The 18,882-nt window shown below is 38.1% G+C and overlaps 1 protein-coding gene across 1 annotated transcript in view; it reads right to left on the bottom strand.

Moving 5' to 3' along the window:
• The window catches only part of LOC150085236 (protein amalgam-like), a 163,500-nt gene that overhangs the window by 61,411 nt on the left and 83,207 nt on the right, over positions 1-18,882 (bottom strand). The window contains exon 2 of the mRNA XM_090373106.1: positions 1,933-2,153. Within this exon, the coding sequence (XP_090229232.1) occupies positions 1,933-2,153 (221 nt within the window). The remainder of the gene's footprint in view (positions 1-1,932; positions 2,154-18,882) is intronic.

The following is an 18,882-nucleotide window of genomic DNA, read 5'->3' as shown; positions in this document are numbered from 1 at the left end:
TGAACAGCGATCCCGCTGGAAGTCAGCATTTGCGAACCGGTTCCCGAGGCAGTAGGATGGACGAGTATTCAAACGTTGAACTGGCCGACATGCACCTCGCGTATGGAGCTGCGGACTGTAACGGGCGCGCCGCTCTGCGCTTGTACCAGGAACGTTTCCCGCACAGGCGTGCTCCTCATCATACGATTTTCGCACGTGTGCACAGAAGGTTACGTGAGACTGGTTGTTTCGCGAGAGGTACCATGAATCGAGAGCGAACAACGAGGACGCCAGACAATGAGGAGAATCTCCTACGTCTTGCAGAAGGCAATCCGAGTACGAGTACTCGAGCGATAGGCCAACGATTGGGTATTTCCCAATCCATTGTATGGATGATATTGTCAACAAACCAAATGAGTTCATACCATCTGCAACACGTCCAATCATTGGAGCCTGCGGATTATCCACTCCGGAGGACTTTTGCTACTTGGTTTCTTCAACAGAAATGGTTCGCAAATGCTGACTTCCAGCGGGATCGCTGTTCACGCGACCTCCCGTTCAACGTCCTCTACCGCATGACGAAGGCATTCCGGACCCTGCAATGCTATGTGATTCCAATTCGTCTTTGTACCCCCTACACCTCCTGCAAGTTTGTCGCACTGGTAGCGAATCACCCTGTATATACTAACAAAAATTTACTAACAACACAAAGACTATCACTGCATTCTCTCCTGGCCTGCACAAAACTTGCGGCAAGGCCTGCACCACAACTGAAGAATAACAGTAAGTTGAGGTGCCCAGAGAGGGCAGTGCAGAAAGCAAGAGTTGAATAAATGAAATGAAAGCCAGAAAAATAAATGAAAGTGTAGTGTGTGAGAAAAAGAACACAAATCATAAATGTTACAGTTAAATACATACAAACCCTAGTTTTAATTAGTATTTAAATTTACATTACACATCATTGCATCTCTCCTTGTGTGTGAGAAAAAGATGAATGAGTGTGAGTGAAAAAAAAAAAATATATATATATATGAAACTAGAAAGAAAAGAAAAAAAAAGAAAAAAATATAAAAATAGAATGCAAGTAGAGTGAGAATGCAGATTATGAATGAAGTAAATGTGTGTCTCTCCCACCCCTTCTCCTGGTGGGTTAACCACTGCCAACTAACATATATCCCACCCCCAGAGCGGGATGGGCAGCTTGACCTTCCTATCGGATTTGACACTACTTGGACATGAGACCGACGAAGACATTCTGTGGCTTTGCTGCCAGAGTACTTAAATAATCTACTGGGTGCCTGACCTGCCTCCTCGTGGTAAAGTGTGGGCAACGGTGGGTCCCAATAGGGGACCAACGGCTAAATGGTCAGAGAAACAACAGAACATAACGCTACACAACAGACTACTCCCCACACACTTTTTAAATCTCTGGCCTCCACAGAGTTCTGTGTCACTCACAAAGAATACAACGCGGAAATGGGGAAACCCCTGGTGCCGTTTACGACAAAGCAACCCCTGGTGGTAGACGACAAAGCAACTATCCATCGTTTAAAAATTGTATCTAAATGGTTCGAGGAACATTTCCAAGGTTTACAGCATCTGCCCTGGCCGCTTAATGCTCCAGTTCTGACTGCAGTTGAGAATGTCTAGGGTATGATGGAAAGGGTAATTCCGCTCAGCAGTTCTCTACTGTCCACAATATAGAATCCGACAAATATTCTAATGGAAGAATAATCAAATTTGGAGGTAGACTCCCTCAGACACCAGTGTAATCCATGCCAAGGCCCTTGGCATGGATTACGCATTTGAGCAAAAGGTGGAGTGTATGTAATATCAAATTCTTTAGATTTTTGTCATACCAATATAATACTAATATAGCATTTAATTCATTGAATGCGTTAATAAAATTAACAGTTAATGAATGAATAATAAATAGTTGATGACACTACTTACAGTTTTGTCGCCTAGGTTATTTACAATGCAGTGAAGATAGACAGTTTGTCCGAACTGAGTTGTCACATTTCTTGCTGAACTATTGTCAAATGATGGTGGAACACGGCCGACATAGGCCCAATAATCAGAATAACGTGGTGAAGCAGCGGCCCTTTTTAATTTCCCTTGCCATAAAGATGGGGTTCTACTAATATTAAATTCCTGAATGTACATTTTGGGATCTGAAATAAAGAGAACACGAATTGCTGTAGTCAACATATTTATTTAGAACAAAATTTAATTAAAATATTTTAAAAATTTAATTAAAGGATTTATGGTATGTTAAATGGTACTTTAATTACGGGCAGTAATTTCTTTAACATTAAAATGGCCAATTGCTTATTTAAATATGGAAACAAGGATTGGCCCTCATAAATCCTTTAATGGGCCAGTCCTTAGTTCAATTATCAGCACTGGGACTTTATAACATGTACACTTCATTTGCAAAATATCAGATGTTTTATTAGGGGCGCCTGTTTCGTTATTCTAAGAACAACAACATCATATTGTGGGGGTGGCGTTTTAATGATGAAACAATCTATCTCTATTTATCCCTGGCTGGGTCGCCAATTGTGGGGGTGGCGTTTCTATCTTATATATATTTTTATATTACTTTTTATTTTGTTATTATTTGTTATTTATATTCCCCACTTTGCATCTGACTGGTTATCTCACAGAAGAATTCCGGTTCTGAGGGAGTTTCTATATTAGTGCACTCCTCCTTTGGGTTTTGCTGTGTGTTCAGAAATGACCAAACTCCATTTTCATTAAGTGAAATACAATCAGTTTATTATACATACTTACAAATAAAAGATAAGACAAATCATTACACATTATTCACTTCATGTATAGGTACAGGGCATGGATCACGTTCCTGGTCATTAGGCTCTCCCATCCATCATCTTCTTCTTACTATAGGCCCACTAACATCTCGTACAATCAGTTTAATTTAACTCTTTCTTAATTACAATTGACATTTATTATTTATTTATTTATTTATATCTTCCTTTTTCATACCTATCTAGCACAATCCTACATTCTTCTTCATGGTTGATACAATTCTTCTTCTGGAATTAAGTCCACTCTACAAACTATTCTATTCTATTCTATTCTATTCTATTCTATTCTCTCCCCAGCACTTTAAAGTTACATGTTAATGAAATATACATGGGATTATTTATTTCTTCATTCCCTCAGGTAAACTCCAGCATATAGCGACTAATTTCTCTACTTCAGTAACATTATATAAATAACACACTACTGTACCTGCTCTATAGGCTAACCCGTCCAAAATTATTACTTTTACTCCATTGATTAATCAGTAAATAAATCATAACTGTAAACCATCCTTCATTAAACTATTTCTATGATATTTCCTTACTTATCTATACCTTAATTTAACTCTTAACTGTATGCTTCCCTAAATCTCCCTTAATATTTATCTATCTTCCCTGCAGTCCTTTGCAATTACATAGAGGTAAATTCGTTGTTTAACCACTTACTTCTGGGGATTTGGATCTTACCGCTAATACAACGTGTGGCCTGTGACTTTCTGCTCTGCATCGGGTCCTCCATTGGTTTGGGAACGTTCATCTGGAATTCTAAACTTTGCCAGGGACACTTTCCGCTTTGACGATCATCCTGGTGTCGTATCCTTCTTTGCTGTGCCGGATCATTCTGTAGGAGCCGCTTCTCATCACTTTATTTCTACAGGACGGTACAGTTTTCTTCTGTTAGCATTATCTCGCTGTCCTTCTTTCAAATATATTTCTCGGAGGACGCTTTCGGACTTCTATGTTCCATCTCGAGAAAGTTCCCCTTTCTGTAACTCCTCTATACTTCATTAAAACCATCAGAATTTAGTGAACTCACCATAACAGGTTCTACTGGTGGATCGCTTCCGCGGACTGTTTCCTGGGCCTATCTTTCCAAAAAATCACTCTCGAAGAAAACTTTATCATCTTCGAAAAAACTTTATTATCTCCAAAAAAACTTTATCACATCTCGAAAAATCATCTCCGAAAAACTTCATCACATATCTAAAACATCTTATCACATTTTCCACACCCCGTTTTGCACGCGCTCTTCCCCTTTTATTTCCCAAAATTTAGTAACGCCCCTCCTTTCCTCAACCAATCACTTCTATCTGACCATCATCGTCCCCTTCCGGTGTAGAGAGAACTTCCGTTTCTATAGAATTCTCGAATATTCTGGAAAAGACCAGAATTTCGGAGCTCAGACTCCATCCGGAAAACATCTGCGTCCATTTTCTTGATTCGTCTCGCCTTATTATAAAATGACCACACCTGCTCTGTTTGCAGTAAACAAGAGCGCCCCCGCTGGGACCCCTATTGTCATCTCTGGACCAAACCGTCCCTTGCCATACTATCAGTTGACCCCCCACTGTTCCGTCTTGCTATCTTCGCTTGCTATTTCCGGTGTGGGCACTGATCGTATATCTGTTTCTAATGTTTTTCTTCAAGGTATATTTGCTTGTACATTAAATTTAACCTTCTCTTAAATTAATTCCATTAGCGCGAGACCCATTATCTTAAACAATATTTGTGACTTTAAGTGTTTTCCTTTGTGGTTTACAATATCACTATCTAGCATTCTTTCTTAAATTATATTTAAATTTAACTTGTAAGACTTTGTGTCTTACAATATGTTCCATTTACAGTTTCTACTCATATCTCAGGAGCGAAGCCCCCTAAGGAAACCAATTTCACTCACTAAAGATGCATTTTTACTTTTTGAAGACTGCATCAGTGTGATACTCTCCAGTTCGAAGAAAGAATCTTGAAGGGTTTGAAAAGCCTAAATAATAATCTGAAAACATGAAATTGCTTTTATAATATGAACACGAGGTGCTGGCATTCACGAAAATTACATTTTTCCTCATTTTTCGACTTCTTTAAGTATTTCTAGCCAAACTATATATGAATTCAATAAATTCTTTTCTGGGGAAAATTTCTCAGGCAATCGTTCGCATTTGGGTACCGTTGTAAGTCGGGATTTAAAGCTGCTGCTAGCTTAAAATTGCAGATGGGAGATAGCGTCAATGCACGTGCAAAAAGGCTTACAATGTTCTTTCCACGAGGATCCTCTTTCCAGTAGGCTGTGCCTCTAGTAATAGGTTTTCTTCGAGAATTTAGAGGCGCTGTTCGAGGAATCTTTGCCTACATTTAGTATAGGATTACCATTTGACTAGCTACGTTCGAGTCAAATGGTAAGCAGGCTACACTAATTTTCATTCCAGGCACAAAGGCAGAGTGACCTTATTTTTTTGGGGTCCAAATCGGACTTGCAAGCCGAGGAAATTACTCTTGGAACTAACATCGATTTTGGATTTAAGCTTCGGTTATTTCTTTCGATAAAAGTGAGAATGTTTACAATTGTAAACTGATATTAATACACTTACCATCCTCCATTATTGGACGCCCGTAATTTTCTTTTGTTTCAGCAATGTTGTTGAAGTAATTAGGTGTATTTATTTTTCCAGAAAAGTGTTCGTTATATTTTTATCTGCCTTTTTAAAATGAATATTGATCAGGTATCGCAGCATAAAAATTCCTTTACATGCATATTGTTCTTTTGTAGTAGAGTTTTTATGGTTTCTTTGAAGTAAAATATTGACAGAAGTCGTCTTCCAATTTTCTGCAAGAAATTAATAACGTTCAGCGTACATATCCACTAAACAGGAGCTATTACACGTCTAAATAAAATACGTGTGAAGAAATACTTATTTAAAAATCAGCTGTTAAAAATATAAATTATTAATAAAAAACAATAAAAATACGTTATAATTTTGATTATGCGGTAATAAAATACATTTAAACCCATTAAGAGCCATTCAAGCCAATTTTAAATTCAATTTTAATCAATTTTGGTATGCTTTTACTAAAGTTGGTTTTCGAGCAAAATCACAGTTAAAAATTGTGTGAAACAGCTACCTGAAGTTTCATTTATTAAGGTATTAGATTATTTAATTTTAAGGAAATTATAATGTAATATAATTAAAATCAATTAGTGATATAAAGAAAAACTATTTTCTTCTTAGATTAATGTTATGTTTTGGAATAGCTGAAATACACTAATTAATTTTATTGATAAAGAGTGTTTTAAGTAAACATCAAGGAAGTATTCGTGTGAATGGTCTAAAATTTTCCAAGAAAAACCGTTGAACAGTGTGGAAACTCATCTTCGTGTTCATTTTACTATCTTCTCGGATTCCTTCTAAGACATCAACTCGGATGGGTGCCCTTTTGCCAACCTCCCCAGGCACGTTGCCAATCTTTGAACTCTTTCAAGGAGTTCGATACAGTAATATTTGTATAATTTGGCATTTCAATCCAAAATTCTTTACAGTCCAGGGCATTTCAGAAAAAAAAATCAATATTTTAAATTCCACAAATATTAAGAGAACACTTCGGCAGTCATATCAATGCTCGTATTTGTCTTTAAGAATCTATGCAAAAAAGGATGACATTTCTCCCATTATACGATGCAGGATTATCTTGTCCTTTTATATTTTTTTCCCCTATCAAAAGGACTTAAATTGCATAGATAATGAAAAAACATCCTCTCTCTTTCTCTCCCAAAACAAAATTGCTTTGCAACGAATTTCCCTAATATTGTACTATTTTCAAACAGATGGCTGCACTAAACTGTAATCGGCTATTTTGTTTAAAAGATAAAACCGCAATGAGAGGCTGTTTCAAAGCAAAATAGTCCCTCATCAGATAGCAGGTAGCCCCAAGTGACGAAGAAGAAAAATATTTTTCAAGCTTTAGCTCTGTATGTACAACAAATTCTGAATCTTGTCATTAAAGACAACCTGCTGTCTGATGAGGGAACTGAAACAGCCTGTCCTAACAGTCTCATCATTTAAACAAATGGCCAGCTAACATCTTCTGGCGAGGCCATATGTTTGAAAGTTGTGCAATACCAGAGCAACTCTTTAGAAAGGAGGATTCGCTTTGCTATGAAAATTAAGATCATTGCATTAACCTTACGATTTAAATCCTTCAGGCTGCAGAAACAGATGACAGAGTAAGATAATTCTGAAAACGTATTATAATTTTTCTGAATCCATATAGTTTTAACTAACTATTTGAATTTCTCTCTTTTAGTGCTACCTCTTATTAGTAAACTAGCTCAAACTGCTCTTGCAAATTACAGCTGTGTGGCTGGTCATACAGCGCCTGCCTGATCAGCTGACCACTTTAGAACTGCCGAAAACAAAGAGATATGCGAAATTCTCACTGTTAGTACTATAAAAAATTATGCTTCCTTAAATATGTAGTTAATCTCTTCTATAAAGAGCACTATTATTTGCACCTAACTGGTTGTATGTGCACCTAACTGGTTGTATTTTTTCTGTATATCCTATTTATCTGCCAGGTTGGCAACTCGTGCGAAGCTCAAAATCGTTAGCTCTCAACTGAATAAAAATAATACTTCCTTAAACATAAATTTCAGCATCACGATCGATTTTCTAACTTTGCCAAATTAGCAGCTTACGAGTGATTATAAGAAACAATCATTAATTTAAGTTACTGTTAAATTGATTTAATTATAAGCCCCATCTTACACAATGAAAGGTTTGTGAATAAATCGGTATATAATAAAAATTGTATAAAAAAAGTAAAAATGTTTTCCAAATTTCGAGTAAATTTAAGAAGACAAAATTTTTCATAAGAAAAAAATTATTAATTACCTATAATATCTTAAATTAAATACATTTTATCCAGTGTGCAACATATGAAAAGATATGATGGATCATGCGCAATAGTAATTTTAGAATTAGGAGGAAATTAGCTCTAAATATTGTGTTCATAGTATGATTAAACTAATTTTGTTGAATTTATTTTTATGCTATAACTGCCATTGTCTTCCTTTACTAAGAGTCACATCTGCCATTTTGTTCTAAACTACACTTTTTAATATAGAAAGATAGAACAAAATAACAGTATAAATCAAGCTATAAACATGAATAATGTTTATTATTCATGAATATGCATGCCAAATATGCATGAATATTTGGAAATGGCTCTTTAAGAATCAAGCTACAATTTTTGTCTCTTTTGATCAGATACTTTCTATTTTTAAAGGATATTTTAAAGTTCCTTTCCAGAAAGAGGCAAATATTTTTACTATAAAAGAGAGAGATACAAGCCATTTTTTTTCGTAAAAAAAGGTTAAAAGCTAATAGCCAATTTATGCTATTTGGTTTGGAGCGAGTAAAAAAGATCATTTAGCAACCACATTTTTCAAAACAAACCTTTCTGTATACAGAATTCGTCTAAAAGTGCAAAATAAGGAATTTTTGCATCACCAAAATTAGGAGAACTTAAGAGTGGGTATGATGAATTTTAACTGAAGAGAATTTTAGAATTTTGACTAATATAGGTTTTTTTTTATGCAAACCCCAAACACGAGAGGTATTAGAACATATAGTACTTAGTACCGTGCTTGGGTTGGAGATTGAGAAGACGAAAGAAGATATTTGTCGACATTAGACTTGAATTTATGTAGACTGTAATTTTCAGGAAATACGTATGAAGGAAAGTTGTTCCAGAAAACGGCAGTTGAATGAATAAATGAGGAAGATCAAAAGTTGGTTCTGTGGGTTTGAAGTTGGACAGTAAATGGATGTTGGCTGGTGGCGGCACGTGTTCGGACTGTTTTGAAAGAGAGAGCAGGAATTATAGAAGCCAATTCAGAAGAACAGTGCCCATGGAAGTATCTGTAGAAGAGGCATGCAGCAGAAACAGTGCGTCTATGAGAAAGCTAGTGGAGAGACTCTGTTAGAGATGAATCATTAATTAACCTAACTGTCCTCTTCTGAATGGAATCAAGAAGCCTGAGAGAGGTTTTGGGGGCACCCCCCCAGATGTTGGAACAATATTCCATGGCATGGCGGATTTGTGATTTATACAGAGTGAGCAGCCGTTTGGAAGAAAAGTAACGCCGAGAGCGAAAGAGAAAACCGAGTTTTTTAGATGCACAGGAAGCAATATTTGTAATTTGCTTGTGCCAAGAGAGATTAGAAGTCAGGATAATCCCCAAAAGAGATATATCATTTTGCCTGGAAATCGGAGTGTCACTAAAGATAAGCATAGGAGCAGAAGAATCCTTTTTGAGAGATATAAGACAAGACTGAGTTTTAGAAGGATTTAAATCAACTAAGTTGTGTTTGCTCCACTGGAGAATTACCTGGAGATCGGCATTTAAGAAATTGGTAGCAGATTTTCGAGAAGTTGAATGTGATTGGGCAAAACAAGGTTTCTTAAAATGGAAAGTGGAATGCAATGTGCTATCGTCAGCAAAACTATGGATAGGATTTCCAGTCAATGGAAGAAGGTCATTAATATACAAGAGGAAAAGAGTGGGGGAAAGAACTGAACCTTGGGGGACACCGGCATTAGAGAAGTTGGAAGATAGAGAGCCATCTACCATCACCTTCAGTGAGCGATCAGAGAGAAAACTGGATAACCAATTACTAAAAACAGTTGGCAAACCATAAGATGGAAGCTTGTTTAGAAGACCTTTATGCCAAACACGATCGAAAGCCTTTGAGATGTCATGAGCTACTACTTATGTTTCACCAAACCTTTCCATTAAATTAGTCCATAAGTGGATAACATAAGCCAGAATATCACCAGTGGATCGACACTGACGGAATCCATACTGGGGATCGTTGATGAGACGGAGGGTTTCTAGGTAGTTTAAGAGTTGGCAGTTTCTCCATTACTTTAGAAAGAGTAGAAGTAATTGCAATGGGACGATAATTGGATGGGAGGGATTTGTCACCCTTTTTAGGAACTGGCTGGATATGAACAAATTTCCAAGCAGAAGGAAAAACACCTTTGGAATAAGAAAGTGAAAAAAAAGGCGGCAAAGAACAAGAGTAAGGTCAGGAGCACAGGTTTTGAGAACAAGTGGAGAAATACCATCGCGACCTGGAGCTTTCTTAACATCAAGATTCATCAAATCCTTCTGACATCCTTTTGATGAAAGACCACAGGAGCCATTGAATGGAGCGTGTTGGGAATGGTGGGAGGTGTTTCACCAAGATCATTAACACATGAGTTGGAAGAAAAATGGGATGCTAGCAGGTCAGCTTTATCCTTGGCTGAAGTGACAACAGAACCATCTAGTTTGGACAGAGGTGGGAGCAGAAATGGGCAAAAGTTGCTGCCAATATGTTTGGCAAGAGACCAGAAAGCTCGGCTACCATTAGGGCAAGAAGCAAGTTTTCTACACTTAGCGTGTTCAAACTCTAGTTTGGACTGATTAATAACTGCTTTACAATTGTTGCGAGCTTTGGTGTAGGCAGAAAATGAAACTGAAGAATTAGAAACAAGCCAATTACGATATGCAACATTCTTCTCTTGAACAGCCTTAGCACATTTATTGGAAAACCAAGGTTTAGATAAAGGACGAGATTTTAAAGTGGAGTGTGGGACAAAGGATTCCATTCCTGCAATAATAATTTCGCTGACACGATCTGAGCAAACGTTGGCATCAGAAGTTTTGAAACAGTAATCCGACCAAGGAAAAGAAGAAAAGAAATCTCGAAGGTCATTCCATTTTGCATTCTTGTAATGCCAAACAACACGAGGTTGGGAATAGCCATGAGATAATGGCTCCATTGCAGAAGAGATAATCACCAAGTTGTGATCTGAAGTGCCTAAAGGACCTCTCACTTCGACCGTGTACTTAGAAGGGTTGTTTGTGAGAAAAAGATCAAGCGTGTTGGCTGCATGGTTAGGATTGTCTGGTATTCTTGTAGGTAAATGAACAATCTGTGCAAGGTCATTAGTAATTGAAAAAGCCTCAGCATCTGGACTAGCTGGGTCGGTATGACTTGAAAACGGAAGCTAGCTGGAGTTGTGAACATTAAAATCACCAAGAAAAATTACCTCACTGTTAGGAAAGTTGGACTGGAGAAAGTCAAGTTGCAAGGAGAGGAAGTCAAAGAGCTCCAAGTGATTAGTGGAGTTGGGAGAACGGTAGAGACAACAGATGAATTTGACACAATGAGGTAGAGAGATTTTAAGCCAGAGAAGATCAAAGAGAGGAGATTCCAAATTGCCAAGTCTCTGACAGGGAATATCAGAACGGACATATGCACAAGTACCACCTTTGAGGCGAAAGGAATCATATAGCGAATAATTTGGGCATCTGAGATGAGCAGTAGTTGAATCAACCGATAACTGAGATTCTGTCAGAAAAAGTACATGGGGTTTGGCAGACTGCAAGTGGAAATGGACATCGTTGAGATTAGAATTGAGACCACGTATATTTGTGAAATGAATTAGGAAGTCCTTGGGAGGTTTAGATCTTTTCACAGATAAGCTTGCTCTATTAGTTTGACAATTCATGGTGTATTCAATAGTAAGAAAAAGTGGGTGGGACATGCTGTATGAAGTAATGAAATTTTTGGATATGATTGAATTTTGCTTTCACTAAAGTTAACAGGTTATCCACGCAATATCGACAAATATTCTGGAATAGTTTAGCTAATAACTAAGAACAAAGCCTAAAAATTGTTTTCAATAACTATTTGTCAGACCAGAAAAAATCAGATCAGTATGTTAATCAGAATAAATTCGTAACAAAGGAAAGATTTCCGCATTCAAAACACAACTATAATTTCTTCATCGGATGGCAAGTGATCTTTAGAACTATTAGCACAGAGCTATTAGTAAAATAGTAAGATAGTAAATAAAAATAGTAAAAAATATGAAATCTTAAATCTTTAAGTGAATAATATAGTGCAATAAATAAGAAATATATATTATAATATTGTGTATATTATATACTTTATATATATAATGATATATCATATATATTTTTATTATTTACTTTACAGCTAAATATTATAATTTAAAATATAAATATATTTACAGACACACCATAAGATAACAAATATCGTAAATTCACATCATATGCGATTCAAAAAGATTTTTATGTTATTATTTTTTAAAATTTGTTTTGGATCGTGAGAACAACAACCAGGTGTCGCTAGTTGCAATTTTTGGTTTCAAGTAGTTTTGGCGATGATTTGGACACCATGTTTCGTAAATTCCAGAATTATTACGTAAAACACTTTTAAAAACTATGAATTGTTCCAACTTTGGTTTGTCTATCGATCCCCAAGACAATTATGAAATCAATGAAGAGTTTCGAAAAGGAAAAATTCAAATATGGCTCATCACTATTCTTTGCTCATCAGCTGATTTTAATTACAACAGATTTTTCATATCGAACAGTCGATCGTTTCAACACCACCCGGCTGTCCTGTGCAAGGTCGATTAACATTTGTCATCCATCATAAGATTTACAAGGGCATTTGTCACCGGGATCGCTACAACAGTTTTCGGTTAATTCATTTCCGATGCTCCTGTTGTAGATCGCTGCTTTGGAGATTAGGTGAATGGAATTCTATGCATTAAAAAAAAGAAATCCTTCTCAAGTTTAATTTATAAATTGAATCGCCTTTAAGAATAAGAAGCATTTCGGTGATATGACTTTGGAAGGGGGTGGAGAACCCTATTGCATTTCGTATCTGAAGTGACTGATAGGGTCACTAATCTCTTTTCGATATTCGTTTGGAACATGTGAGAGGAGAGCGGATTCGCTGTACAAAAGGAACTTCCTCGGTAATATACTGCTTCTTTGGAAGTCTTATGAGTGTTTTAAATACTTTATTTTAATTTCTATATCTGTCTCTCGATCGAAATACACTACCTCACCAAAAATTAAGGATGTCATGATTGTTCTTTTGCAGGAAGAGAATCCTTCCATCGATGACAGCTTGTATTGATCAAAAGGGAAGCACTTTTGTTATCGTATTGTGTTCACACAAACCAATATCGGTACGTAATTTTTTTTTTTATTTAATCTATAGAGACCAATCATTTCATGCTTCGTTACTGATGCTAATTACGAGAAGCTAAAAGTCTGTCCTAATTCATTTCTCGATTAGATTTATAACTGATTCGATATAACTTTTCCTTTTAATGATTTAATCACCGACATCCGACTTGGGATGGTGTAGGCTGTTAGAAATTCACGAATCAATAAATCGGCAATGAAACATCCGACAATTAATCCCTTCTCGAAAATCAATAAACTCGACTCTCCATGTCATGAGAAGAACTAGCTTGTGTTTCGTTTTCTCATACATCTTCCTTATTTGCCGATCTGAGCCAAATTATGGGTTTTCCAGATTAATTTGGTATGGAGATAGCCCGGGTTTTCAACAATTATCAACATCCCAGAAGGATGCGCAGAGTATTGAGAATTTCGTTTGAGTTCAATGTATTATGTGTTCCAAGGTAGGTGTGTCTGTTTTTTTTTGATAATTAACTGTACTCAACCCAGCTTGTAAGGCTTCAAATTCCTTGTCATCGATGAGATTCAGAAACCCCTTCCATGAAGATTCGTATCAAGGTAGGTTTCTACGAATCAAATACAGAAAAATCTCTTTAATTCATTAGTTGTAACGTGCTGTTCAACTGCAGAAACATTTTATTAAAAAAAAGAACATAACCTGAAGAATAAGCCCCAAACTCTCGTAATTTATGCCCACGTGGGTAGCACAGTTGGCAGAGTCGACATCCGCCCCACAGCGGGTGGAAAAGACTGGAGTTCGAGTCCTGTCGATAACCTTAGGAATTTGCGTTGGGCATTTTTCAAAATCGACCGCAGGAGACACGCAATTTATACACATTATATACCGAGCAATATGGCCTCAGTCTGTTTATTTTCAAGAAGAACTAGCAGAATGGAAGGGAGACGAAAAGAATTCGTTTGCTGTGGAAGTGGAAAAACTAAAAGTTTTATCACACGCGGTGTACAATGCAGAAACACTGTTTGATTTTTAACAGTCAGTAATCACTTACTTAATGATGACATAAGTAGAGTTCTAGAAGCACGTATGCTCAACTAAGGGTCTGATCCAATACAAGCAATTTTATCGACCACACGTGATCCAACACTGTAGTAATATGTAGTACACTGTGTTCATTTTATGACTGGTTTTATTAATCCTACAATCTCTTGTCATGAAAAATAATTAATAATAAAAAGGGAGAAAGCTTTTGGTAACCACAAAAAAGTATAAAGGAGCATTAAACTATGAGTACATTAGGCATGTGTACATTTTTGAAGCACCTTTGGAAGGAGCCACAGCTGAGAAAACAAAGGAAATCACTGAAAGTCTTGAAAGCAACCATCTCAAAAGTATACAATGAGTGGAAGACTAAAGGAAAATGTGGCTCTAAAAGGAAGGAATTCGGCAGAAAGAATGAACAGAACAATTAGTGTAGAGAAAATGACTGAAAATTCAATTTAGGCAAAGAAAGGCCCATTTCTAGCCGAGCTGTGCAATGGGAGTTGAAGAATTCGGGATTTAGTAGTCATCTGCCTATACGAAATCATTTCTTTCAATAAACAATAGAATTGTTCATCTGGAATGGTTCCGCCAACTCTAAGACTGGACTTTGGAACAATGGAAAAGGATCATGTGGACTGAAGAGTCCCGATTTACACAATTTTTCACCAATGGCAGGATGAAAGTGTGGCGTGATCCTCATGAAGCCATACATCCAGACTGTCTTGTGTCCATCCACCACTCAAGCGGCTGGAGGAGGCATCAAGGTATGGGATATGTTCTGTTGGTATGGATTGGGTTCCGCTCATACCGTTAGAAGTTTGCATTACCAATTTTACCCTGCAACGCTTCATTTTTTTACCAGAATTGAGATGGATTCGTTCAAGACGAGACAATGTGACTATTCACCGCACCGTGCAAAAATTATGTTTGAATGGTTCGAAAACATTTCGAAGATATCCAATATCTACCCTGGCAGCCTAATTCTTCAGATATGAATCCAATGAGAATGTCTGGGATAGGTTTGAAAGGGCAGCTCGGTTTCGTAGTCCTCTACCGACCACAATACAGAAGCTGACAAATATATTGATGGAAGAATGGTCAAATCTAAAATAGACCCCCCCCCCCTCAGTCACCTACTGGAATCATGCTACGTTATTACGGGTTCTAATTCTTCAAGCAAAGGAATCTGGCCCTACTGGACATTGAAAGAATGTTTAAGATTTTCTTACCAGTGAGTATATGATTAAAGGAAAGGCCTATCTGGGTGTAATTGTTTATTTTTCTGTGCCAAATGTATCATCTCATTTGTATATCAATCATTGCATTATGCCTTCAGTCCATGTCAACAAAACTTCAGTTTCCAACCGGTCATTAACTTGCTGATAGAACGACCCTCTAACTCTTGTCCCTCGCTGACAGTTTCAGTGGCAATCAATTTACCAGAAAGAAACCTTCAATTTCTTTAATGAATGAAAATTTACAAACAGAATCCAAATTAAATATCTGAAGAGGACATTTTAACGAAATATCCTCTTCGGATATTCTCAAAAATGTAAGTAAAATTTTGCTATCGCATCCAATTAGTACATTCAAAGGCATTTATTAGAGGGAGCGTGAATCTGTAACCCAAGTTTCCTTTGCGACTAGTTTCCACACATCACGAAATTCTAGAAACTACATAATGAATCCCTTGTTGCCTAAGTGGTGCTATAGAAAATCGCAATTATAGTGTTAACCACAGCCATGACTTTTATGGTTCACCGCTAGCTACAGGAAATCTGAATTTAAAGTTTTACGGTTGAGCAAATACGTGGAAGAATCCTTTTCCGCTTTCTCTCTCTCTGTTCTCCCTCTACCTTCCTGCCTCCGACCTTTCTGAAGTGGCACGGATTTTCCTGGAAACTTCACGAACTATCGGAGAATGTTGTGACCTTCTAGCGGAACGAATTAATTTCTGAAGGTAACTAGAGAGATGTCGAGTATGCGATATAATTTGGTAGAGGTTTTAAACACATATTACAGCGTTAAGTTGAAATTGGTGCCGATTGACTCGAATATTCGCTGCATAGTTTCGAGATTAACATCGCCCAGTTAATAGTCTAAACATCAGTAGCACAGCAGAACACGAAACGTAGAATGAAATTAGGAAAATTAAAGAATTTCAGATATTTCCTTCGATCGAAATGTTGGCGCTCGCTGCTGAAAATTTTATCTTCTGTATCAAGCAGAATTGAGCGCATCTCGCGTCAAGGAGAGAACTAAGAATGTCCTTCCTGCGCTCATCCAATCGCAAAAGTCAGAAATCGATTTCCTCAGCGCGTTCAACCACAAAGACAAATGCATTGGTTGCTATTTGGTTTTCATTGCTTCATCTGGTCGTCCAGGATCATTGATTCTATTACCTAAGCACGTCTATAGAGTGCAGTAATGTCTTATAAAAACTCCACACATTGACAGTTTATACTGTAAGTTGTATCTCATTCTCTGTAGTTTATGTTCCTCAGAATGCGAAATATTTCTTGGAATCTGAACTATATATAACTCTATGCATAGTCCAACCACCAACCTAAGTTTATCATTAACATTTTACGAGCTGAGTCTTCTCAGCTGCTGCATAAGAGATAATTTTCCTTCTTCTTCCAGTAAACTGCCAGCTTCGTGGAGACGCCAGTAATTTCTTATCACCTTCCGCATACGTTTTGCCCTCATCTTAGACTCGCTGATATTGAAAGTGGTGTGACTGTTATAGGTGCTTCGCCACACAAAGTGGAAAAATCACTATTTTTATAGATTTTTGCTGTGTTGTGCGTGCGTGCGTGCGTGCGTGTGTGTGTGTGTGTATAAAATTTGGTTTAGTGAGTTTTTGGTGCGTTCGCAACTATAAGAGCAATATAGCTTCCGAGGTAAAAAACAGTACAGTGGTTTAGAGTGGTTTTAAAAACATCAATCGTTATAAACAGGAATATTTAATGATAGTTATATTTTAAGTTTTCATTTAGTAGGTGTTTATATACAGAACACAGAACCAAGGCGACGCTGTCACCCCTCTTGCTAGTGGACTAACCCACCCCTTGGCAGGTATATAGGTACACTGCATTCACGTAGACGGTAATTCGATGTTAGTATGGATAAACGTCATGAGTTAACCGACTTTGAAAGAGGGATGATAGTGGGTGCCCGAAGTATGGTTCACTCTATCGCGGAGGTGGTACAAAAATTGCACTATCCTCGTTCTATGGTATCAAGAGTGTATCGGGAATACGCCATTTCAGGAATAACATCTCATTGCGGACAGCGCTGTGGGCAGAGAAAGGTGGTGGATGAATGTGGCCGTCTGTCTCGCATTATTTCAGCCAACCGAAGAGTGACAGCGGCACAAATCACCGCCAACTTCAACGAGGGTGGGGTGCCAGAAATGTCTCCACAAACACCACCAGGAAATCATTAGTCGCAATAGGTTATGGGACCCACCAGAGTTCCATTGCTAACACCACGACACAGAACTCTACGCCTCAACTGGGTGAAAGAACATTGAGCACTGGACCTTGGATGATTGGAGACGGATCTCTTCGTCTGATGAGTTCCGTTTCCAGTTATTTCGAGTGGACGGGAGGATGCATGCATATCTGGCGGAAACCACAAAGCTATGCACCCGTCATGTCAACAAGGAACTGTTCAAGCAGGTGGACGGTCGTTAATGATCTGCGATGTGTTCATCTGGCACACGTTCGGACCTCTAATAGGTCTAGCCGCATCTCTGAACGGTCTAGGTTACGTGTCCATCCTTGCAGACCATCAGCATCCCTTCATGGTCATCGTGCACCCACAGGGCAATGGACTCTTCCAGCAGGAAAACGCGCCTCCCCACAGAGCCGTGGTGACTAGTACATGGTTCGAAGAGCATTCCACAGATTTTACCGCCATGGAATGGCCTCCCTGTTCATCGGACATGAATTCTTTGGCGCATCTTTGGGATGATATGGATAGGTTCGTTCGAGCGGTAGTTTCTCCACCCAGGAATGCGACGGAATTATGGACAGCGGTGCATCAAGCATGGATTGGAGAGACCGCCAGAGGGCTGCCTTACTAGTCGGACGTGCTGATCAACGCTAAAGAAAAATGTGCTTAAATATGCGTTTTAATTATAGTTATTGCCATAAAAAGTGTTCTCAACTAAAGAAGTCAACTAGTGGACTCTCACGGTAAGAAATTTTTAAATTTCAACTGGGAATTTAGCAGGCTATTTGCGTTTTCATCTATATCCTTTGTTTGCGAGACCGCAGTGGTCACCATGTGGCTGGCAGCAAGGATATAGAGAGGCGCCAATATAAAGCGGCGGCCACGTAAATACCCTGCATTTGACTGGGGAGGTGCCCCAACTTGTGCTAAACCCGAGCTGCAAGAGCGTTCCATCATCTGTGCTGAATTACCGTTACTGCGCTAGTGAAACATGTATTTTGTGTCTTCCCCCCCCCTCTGCAATAGACATACCGTGAACAGAATGGATCTTAGCAAATATACGTGTAGTGCAAAAACTGATGTCACCACTGTTATCGGCGCCAAGAAAACCCCCCAGAGAAATTAACCCCGTTTTCCTAGGGCCACTTATATACTAGGCTGTTTCCCCCCCCCCTATACTGCCAGTGGGGGAGAGCCCAAATCTTCGCCTGCAGATCACACGGCAACAAATATACCCACGGACTAGTGGTTTATATCCTCCAACAGCTCTCAGAGCCCTCAAACATAATAACGCGTCTAGACCTCACTAATCCGGATAACTTCGAAAATCCGAAATGGATACAAACATGGTGGGAGAACCACACGAAAAAGATTGTGACTCTGACTGTGAACAAGTTAACCCTGAACACCAATTCCATACTGAAGAAGTTAAACCGACACCTTTGGCTAAAAGAAAAAAATAAAAATCAAATAGTCTCTAATTCGGACAGAGCAACTAGAAGCCAGAGCCAACCAAAGGACACTCATGATGATCCTGGCTCCCT

The sequence above is a fragment of the Mastigoproctus giganteus genome, chromosome 5 (genome assembly GCF_048544385.1).
Source record: "Mastigoproctus giganteus isolate SK-2022 chromosome 5, ASM4854438v1, whole genome shotgun sequence".
Taxonomy (NCBI): Eukaryota; Metazoa; Arthropoda; class Arachnida; order Uropygi; family Thelyphonidae; genus Mastigoproctus; species Mastigoproctus giganteus.
The sequence above is the reverse complement of the archived record's forward strand: the minus strand, read 5'-3'. Positions and strand labels throughout refer to the sequence as shown.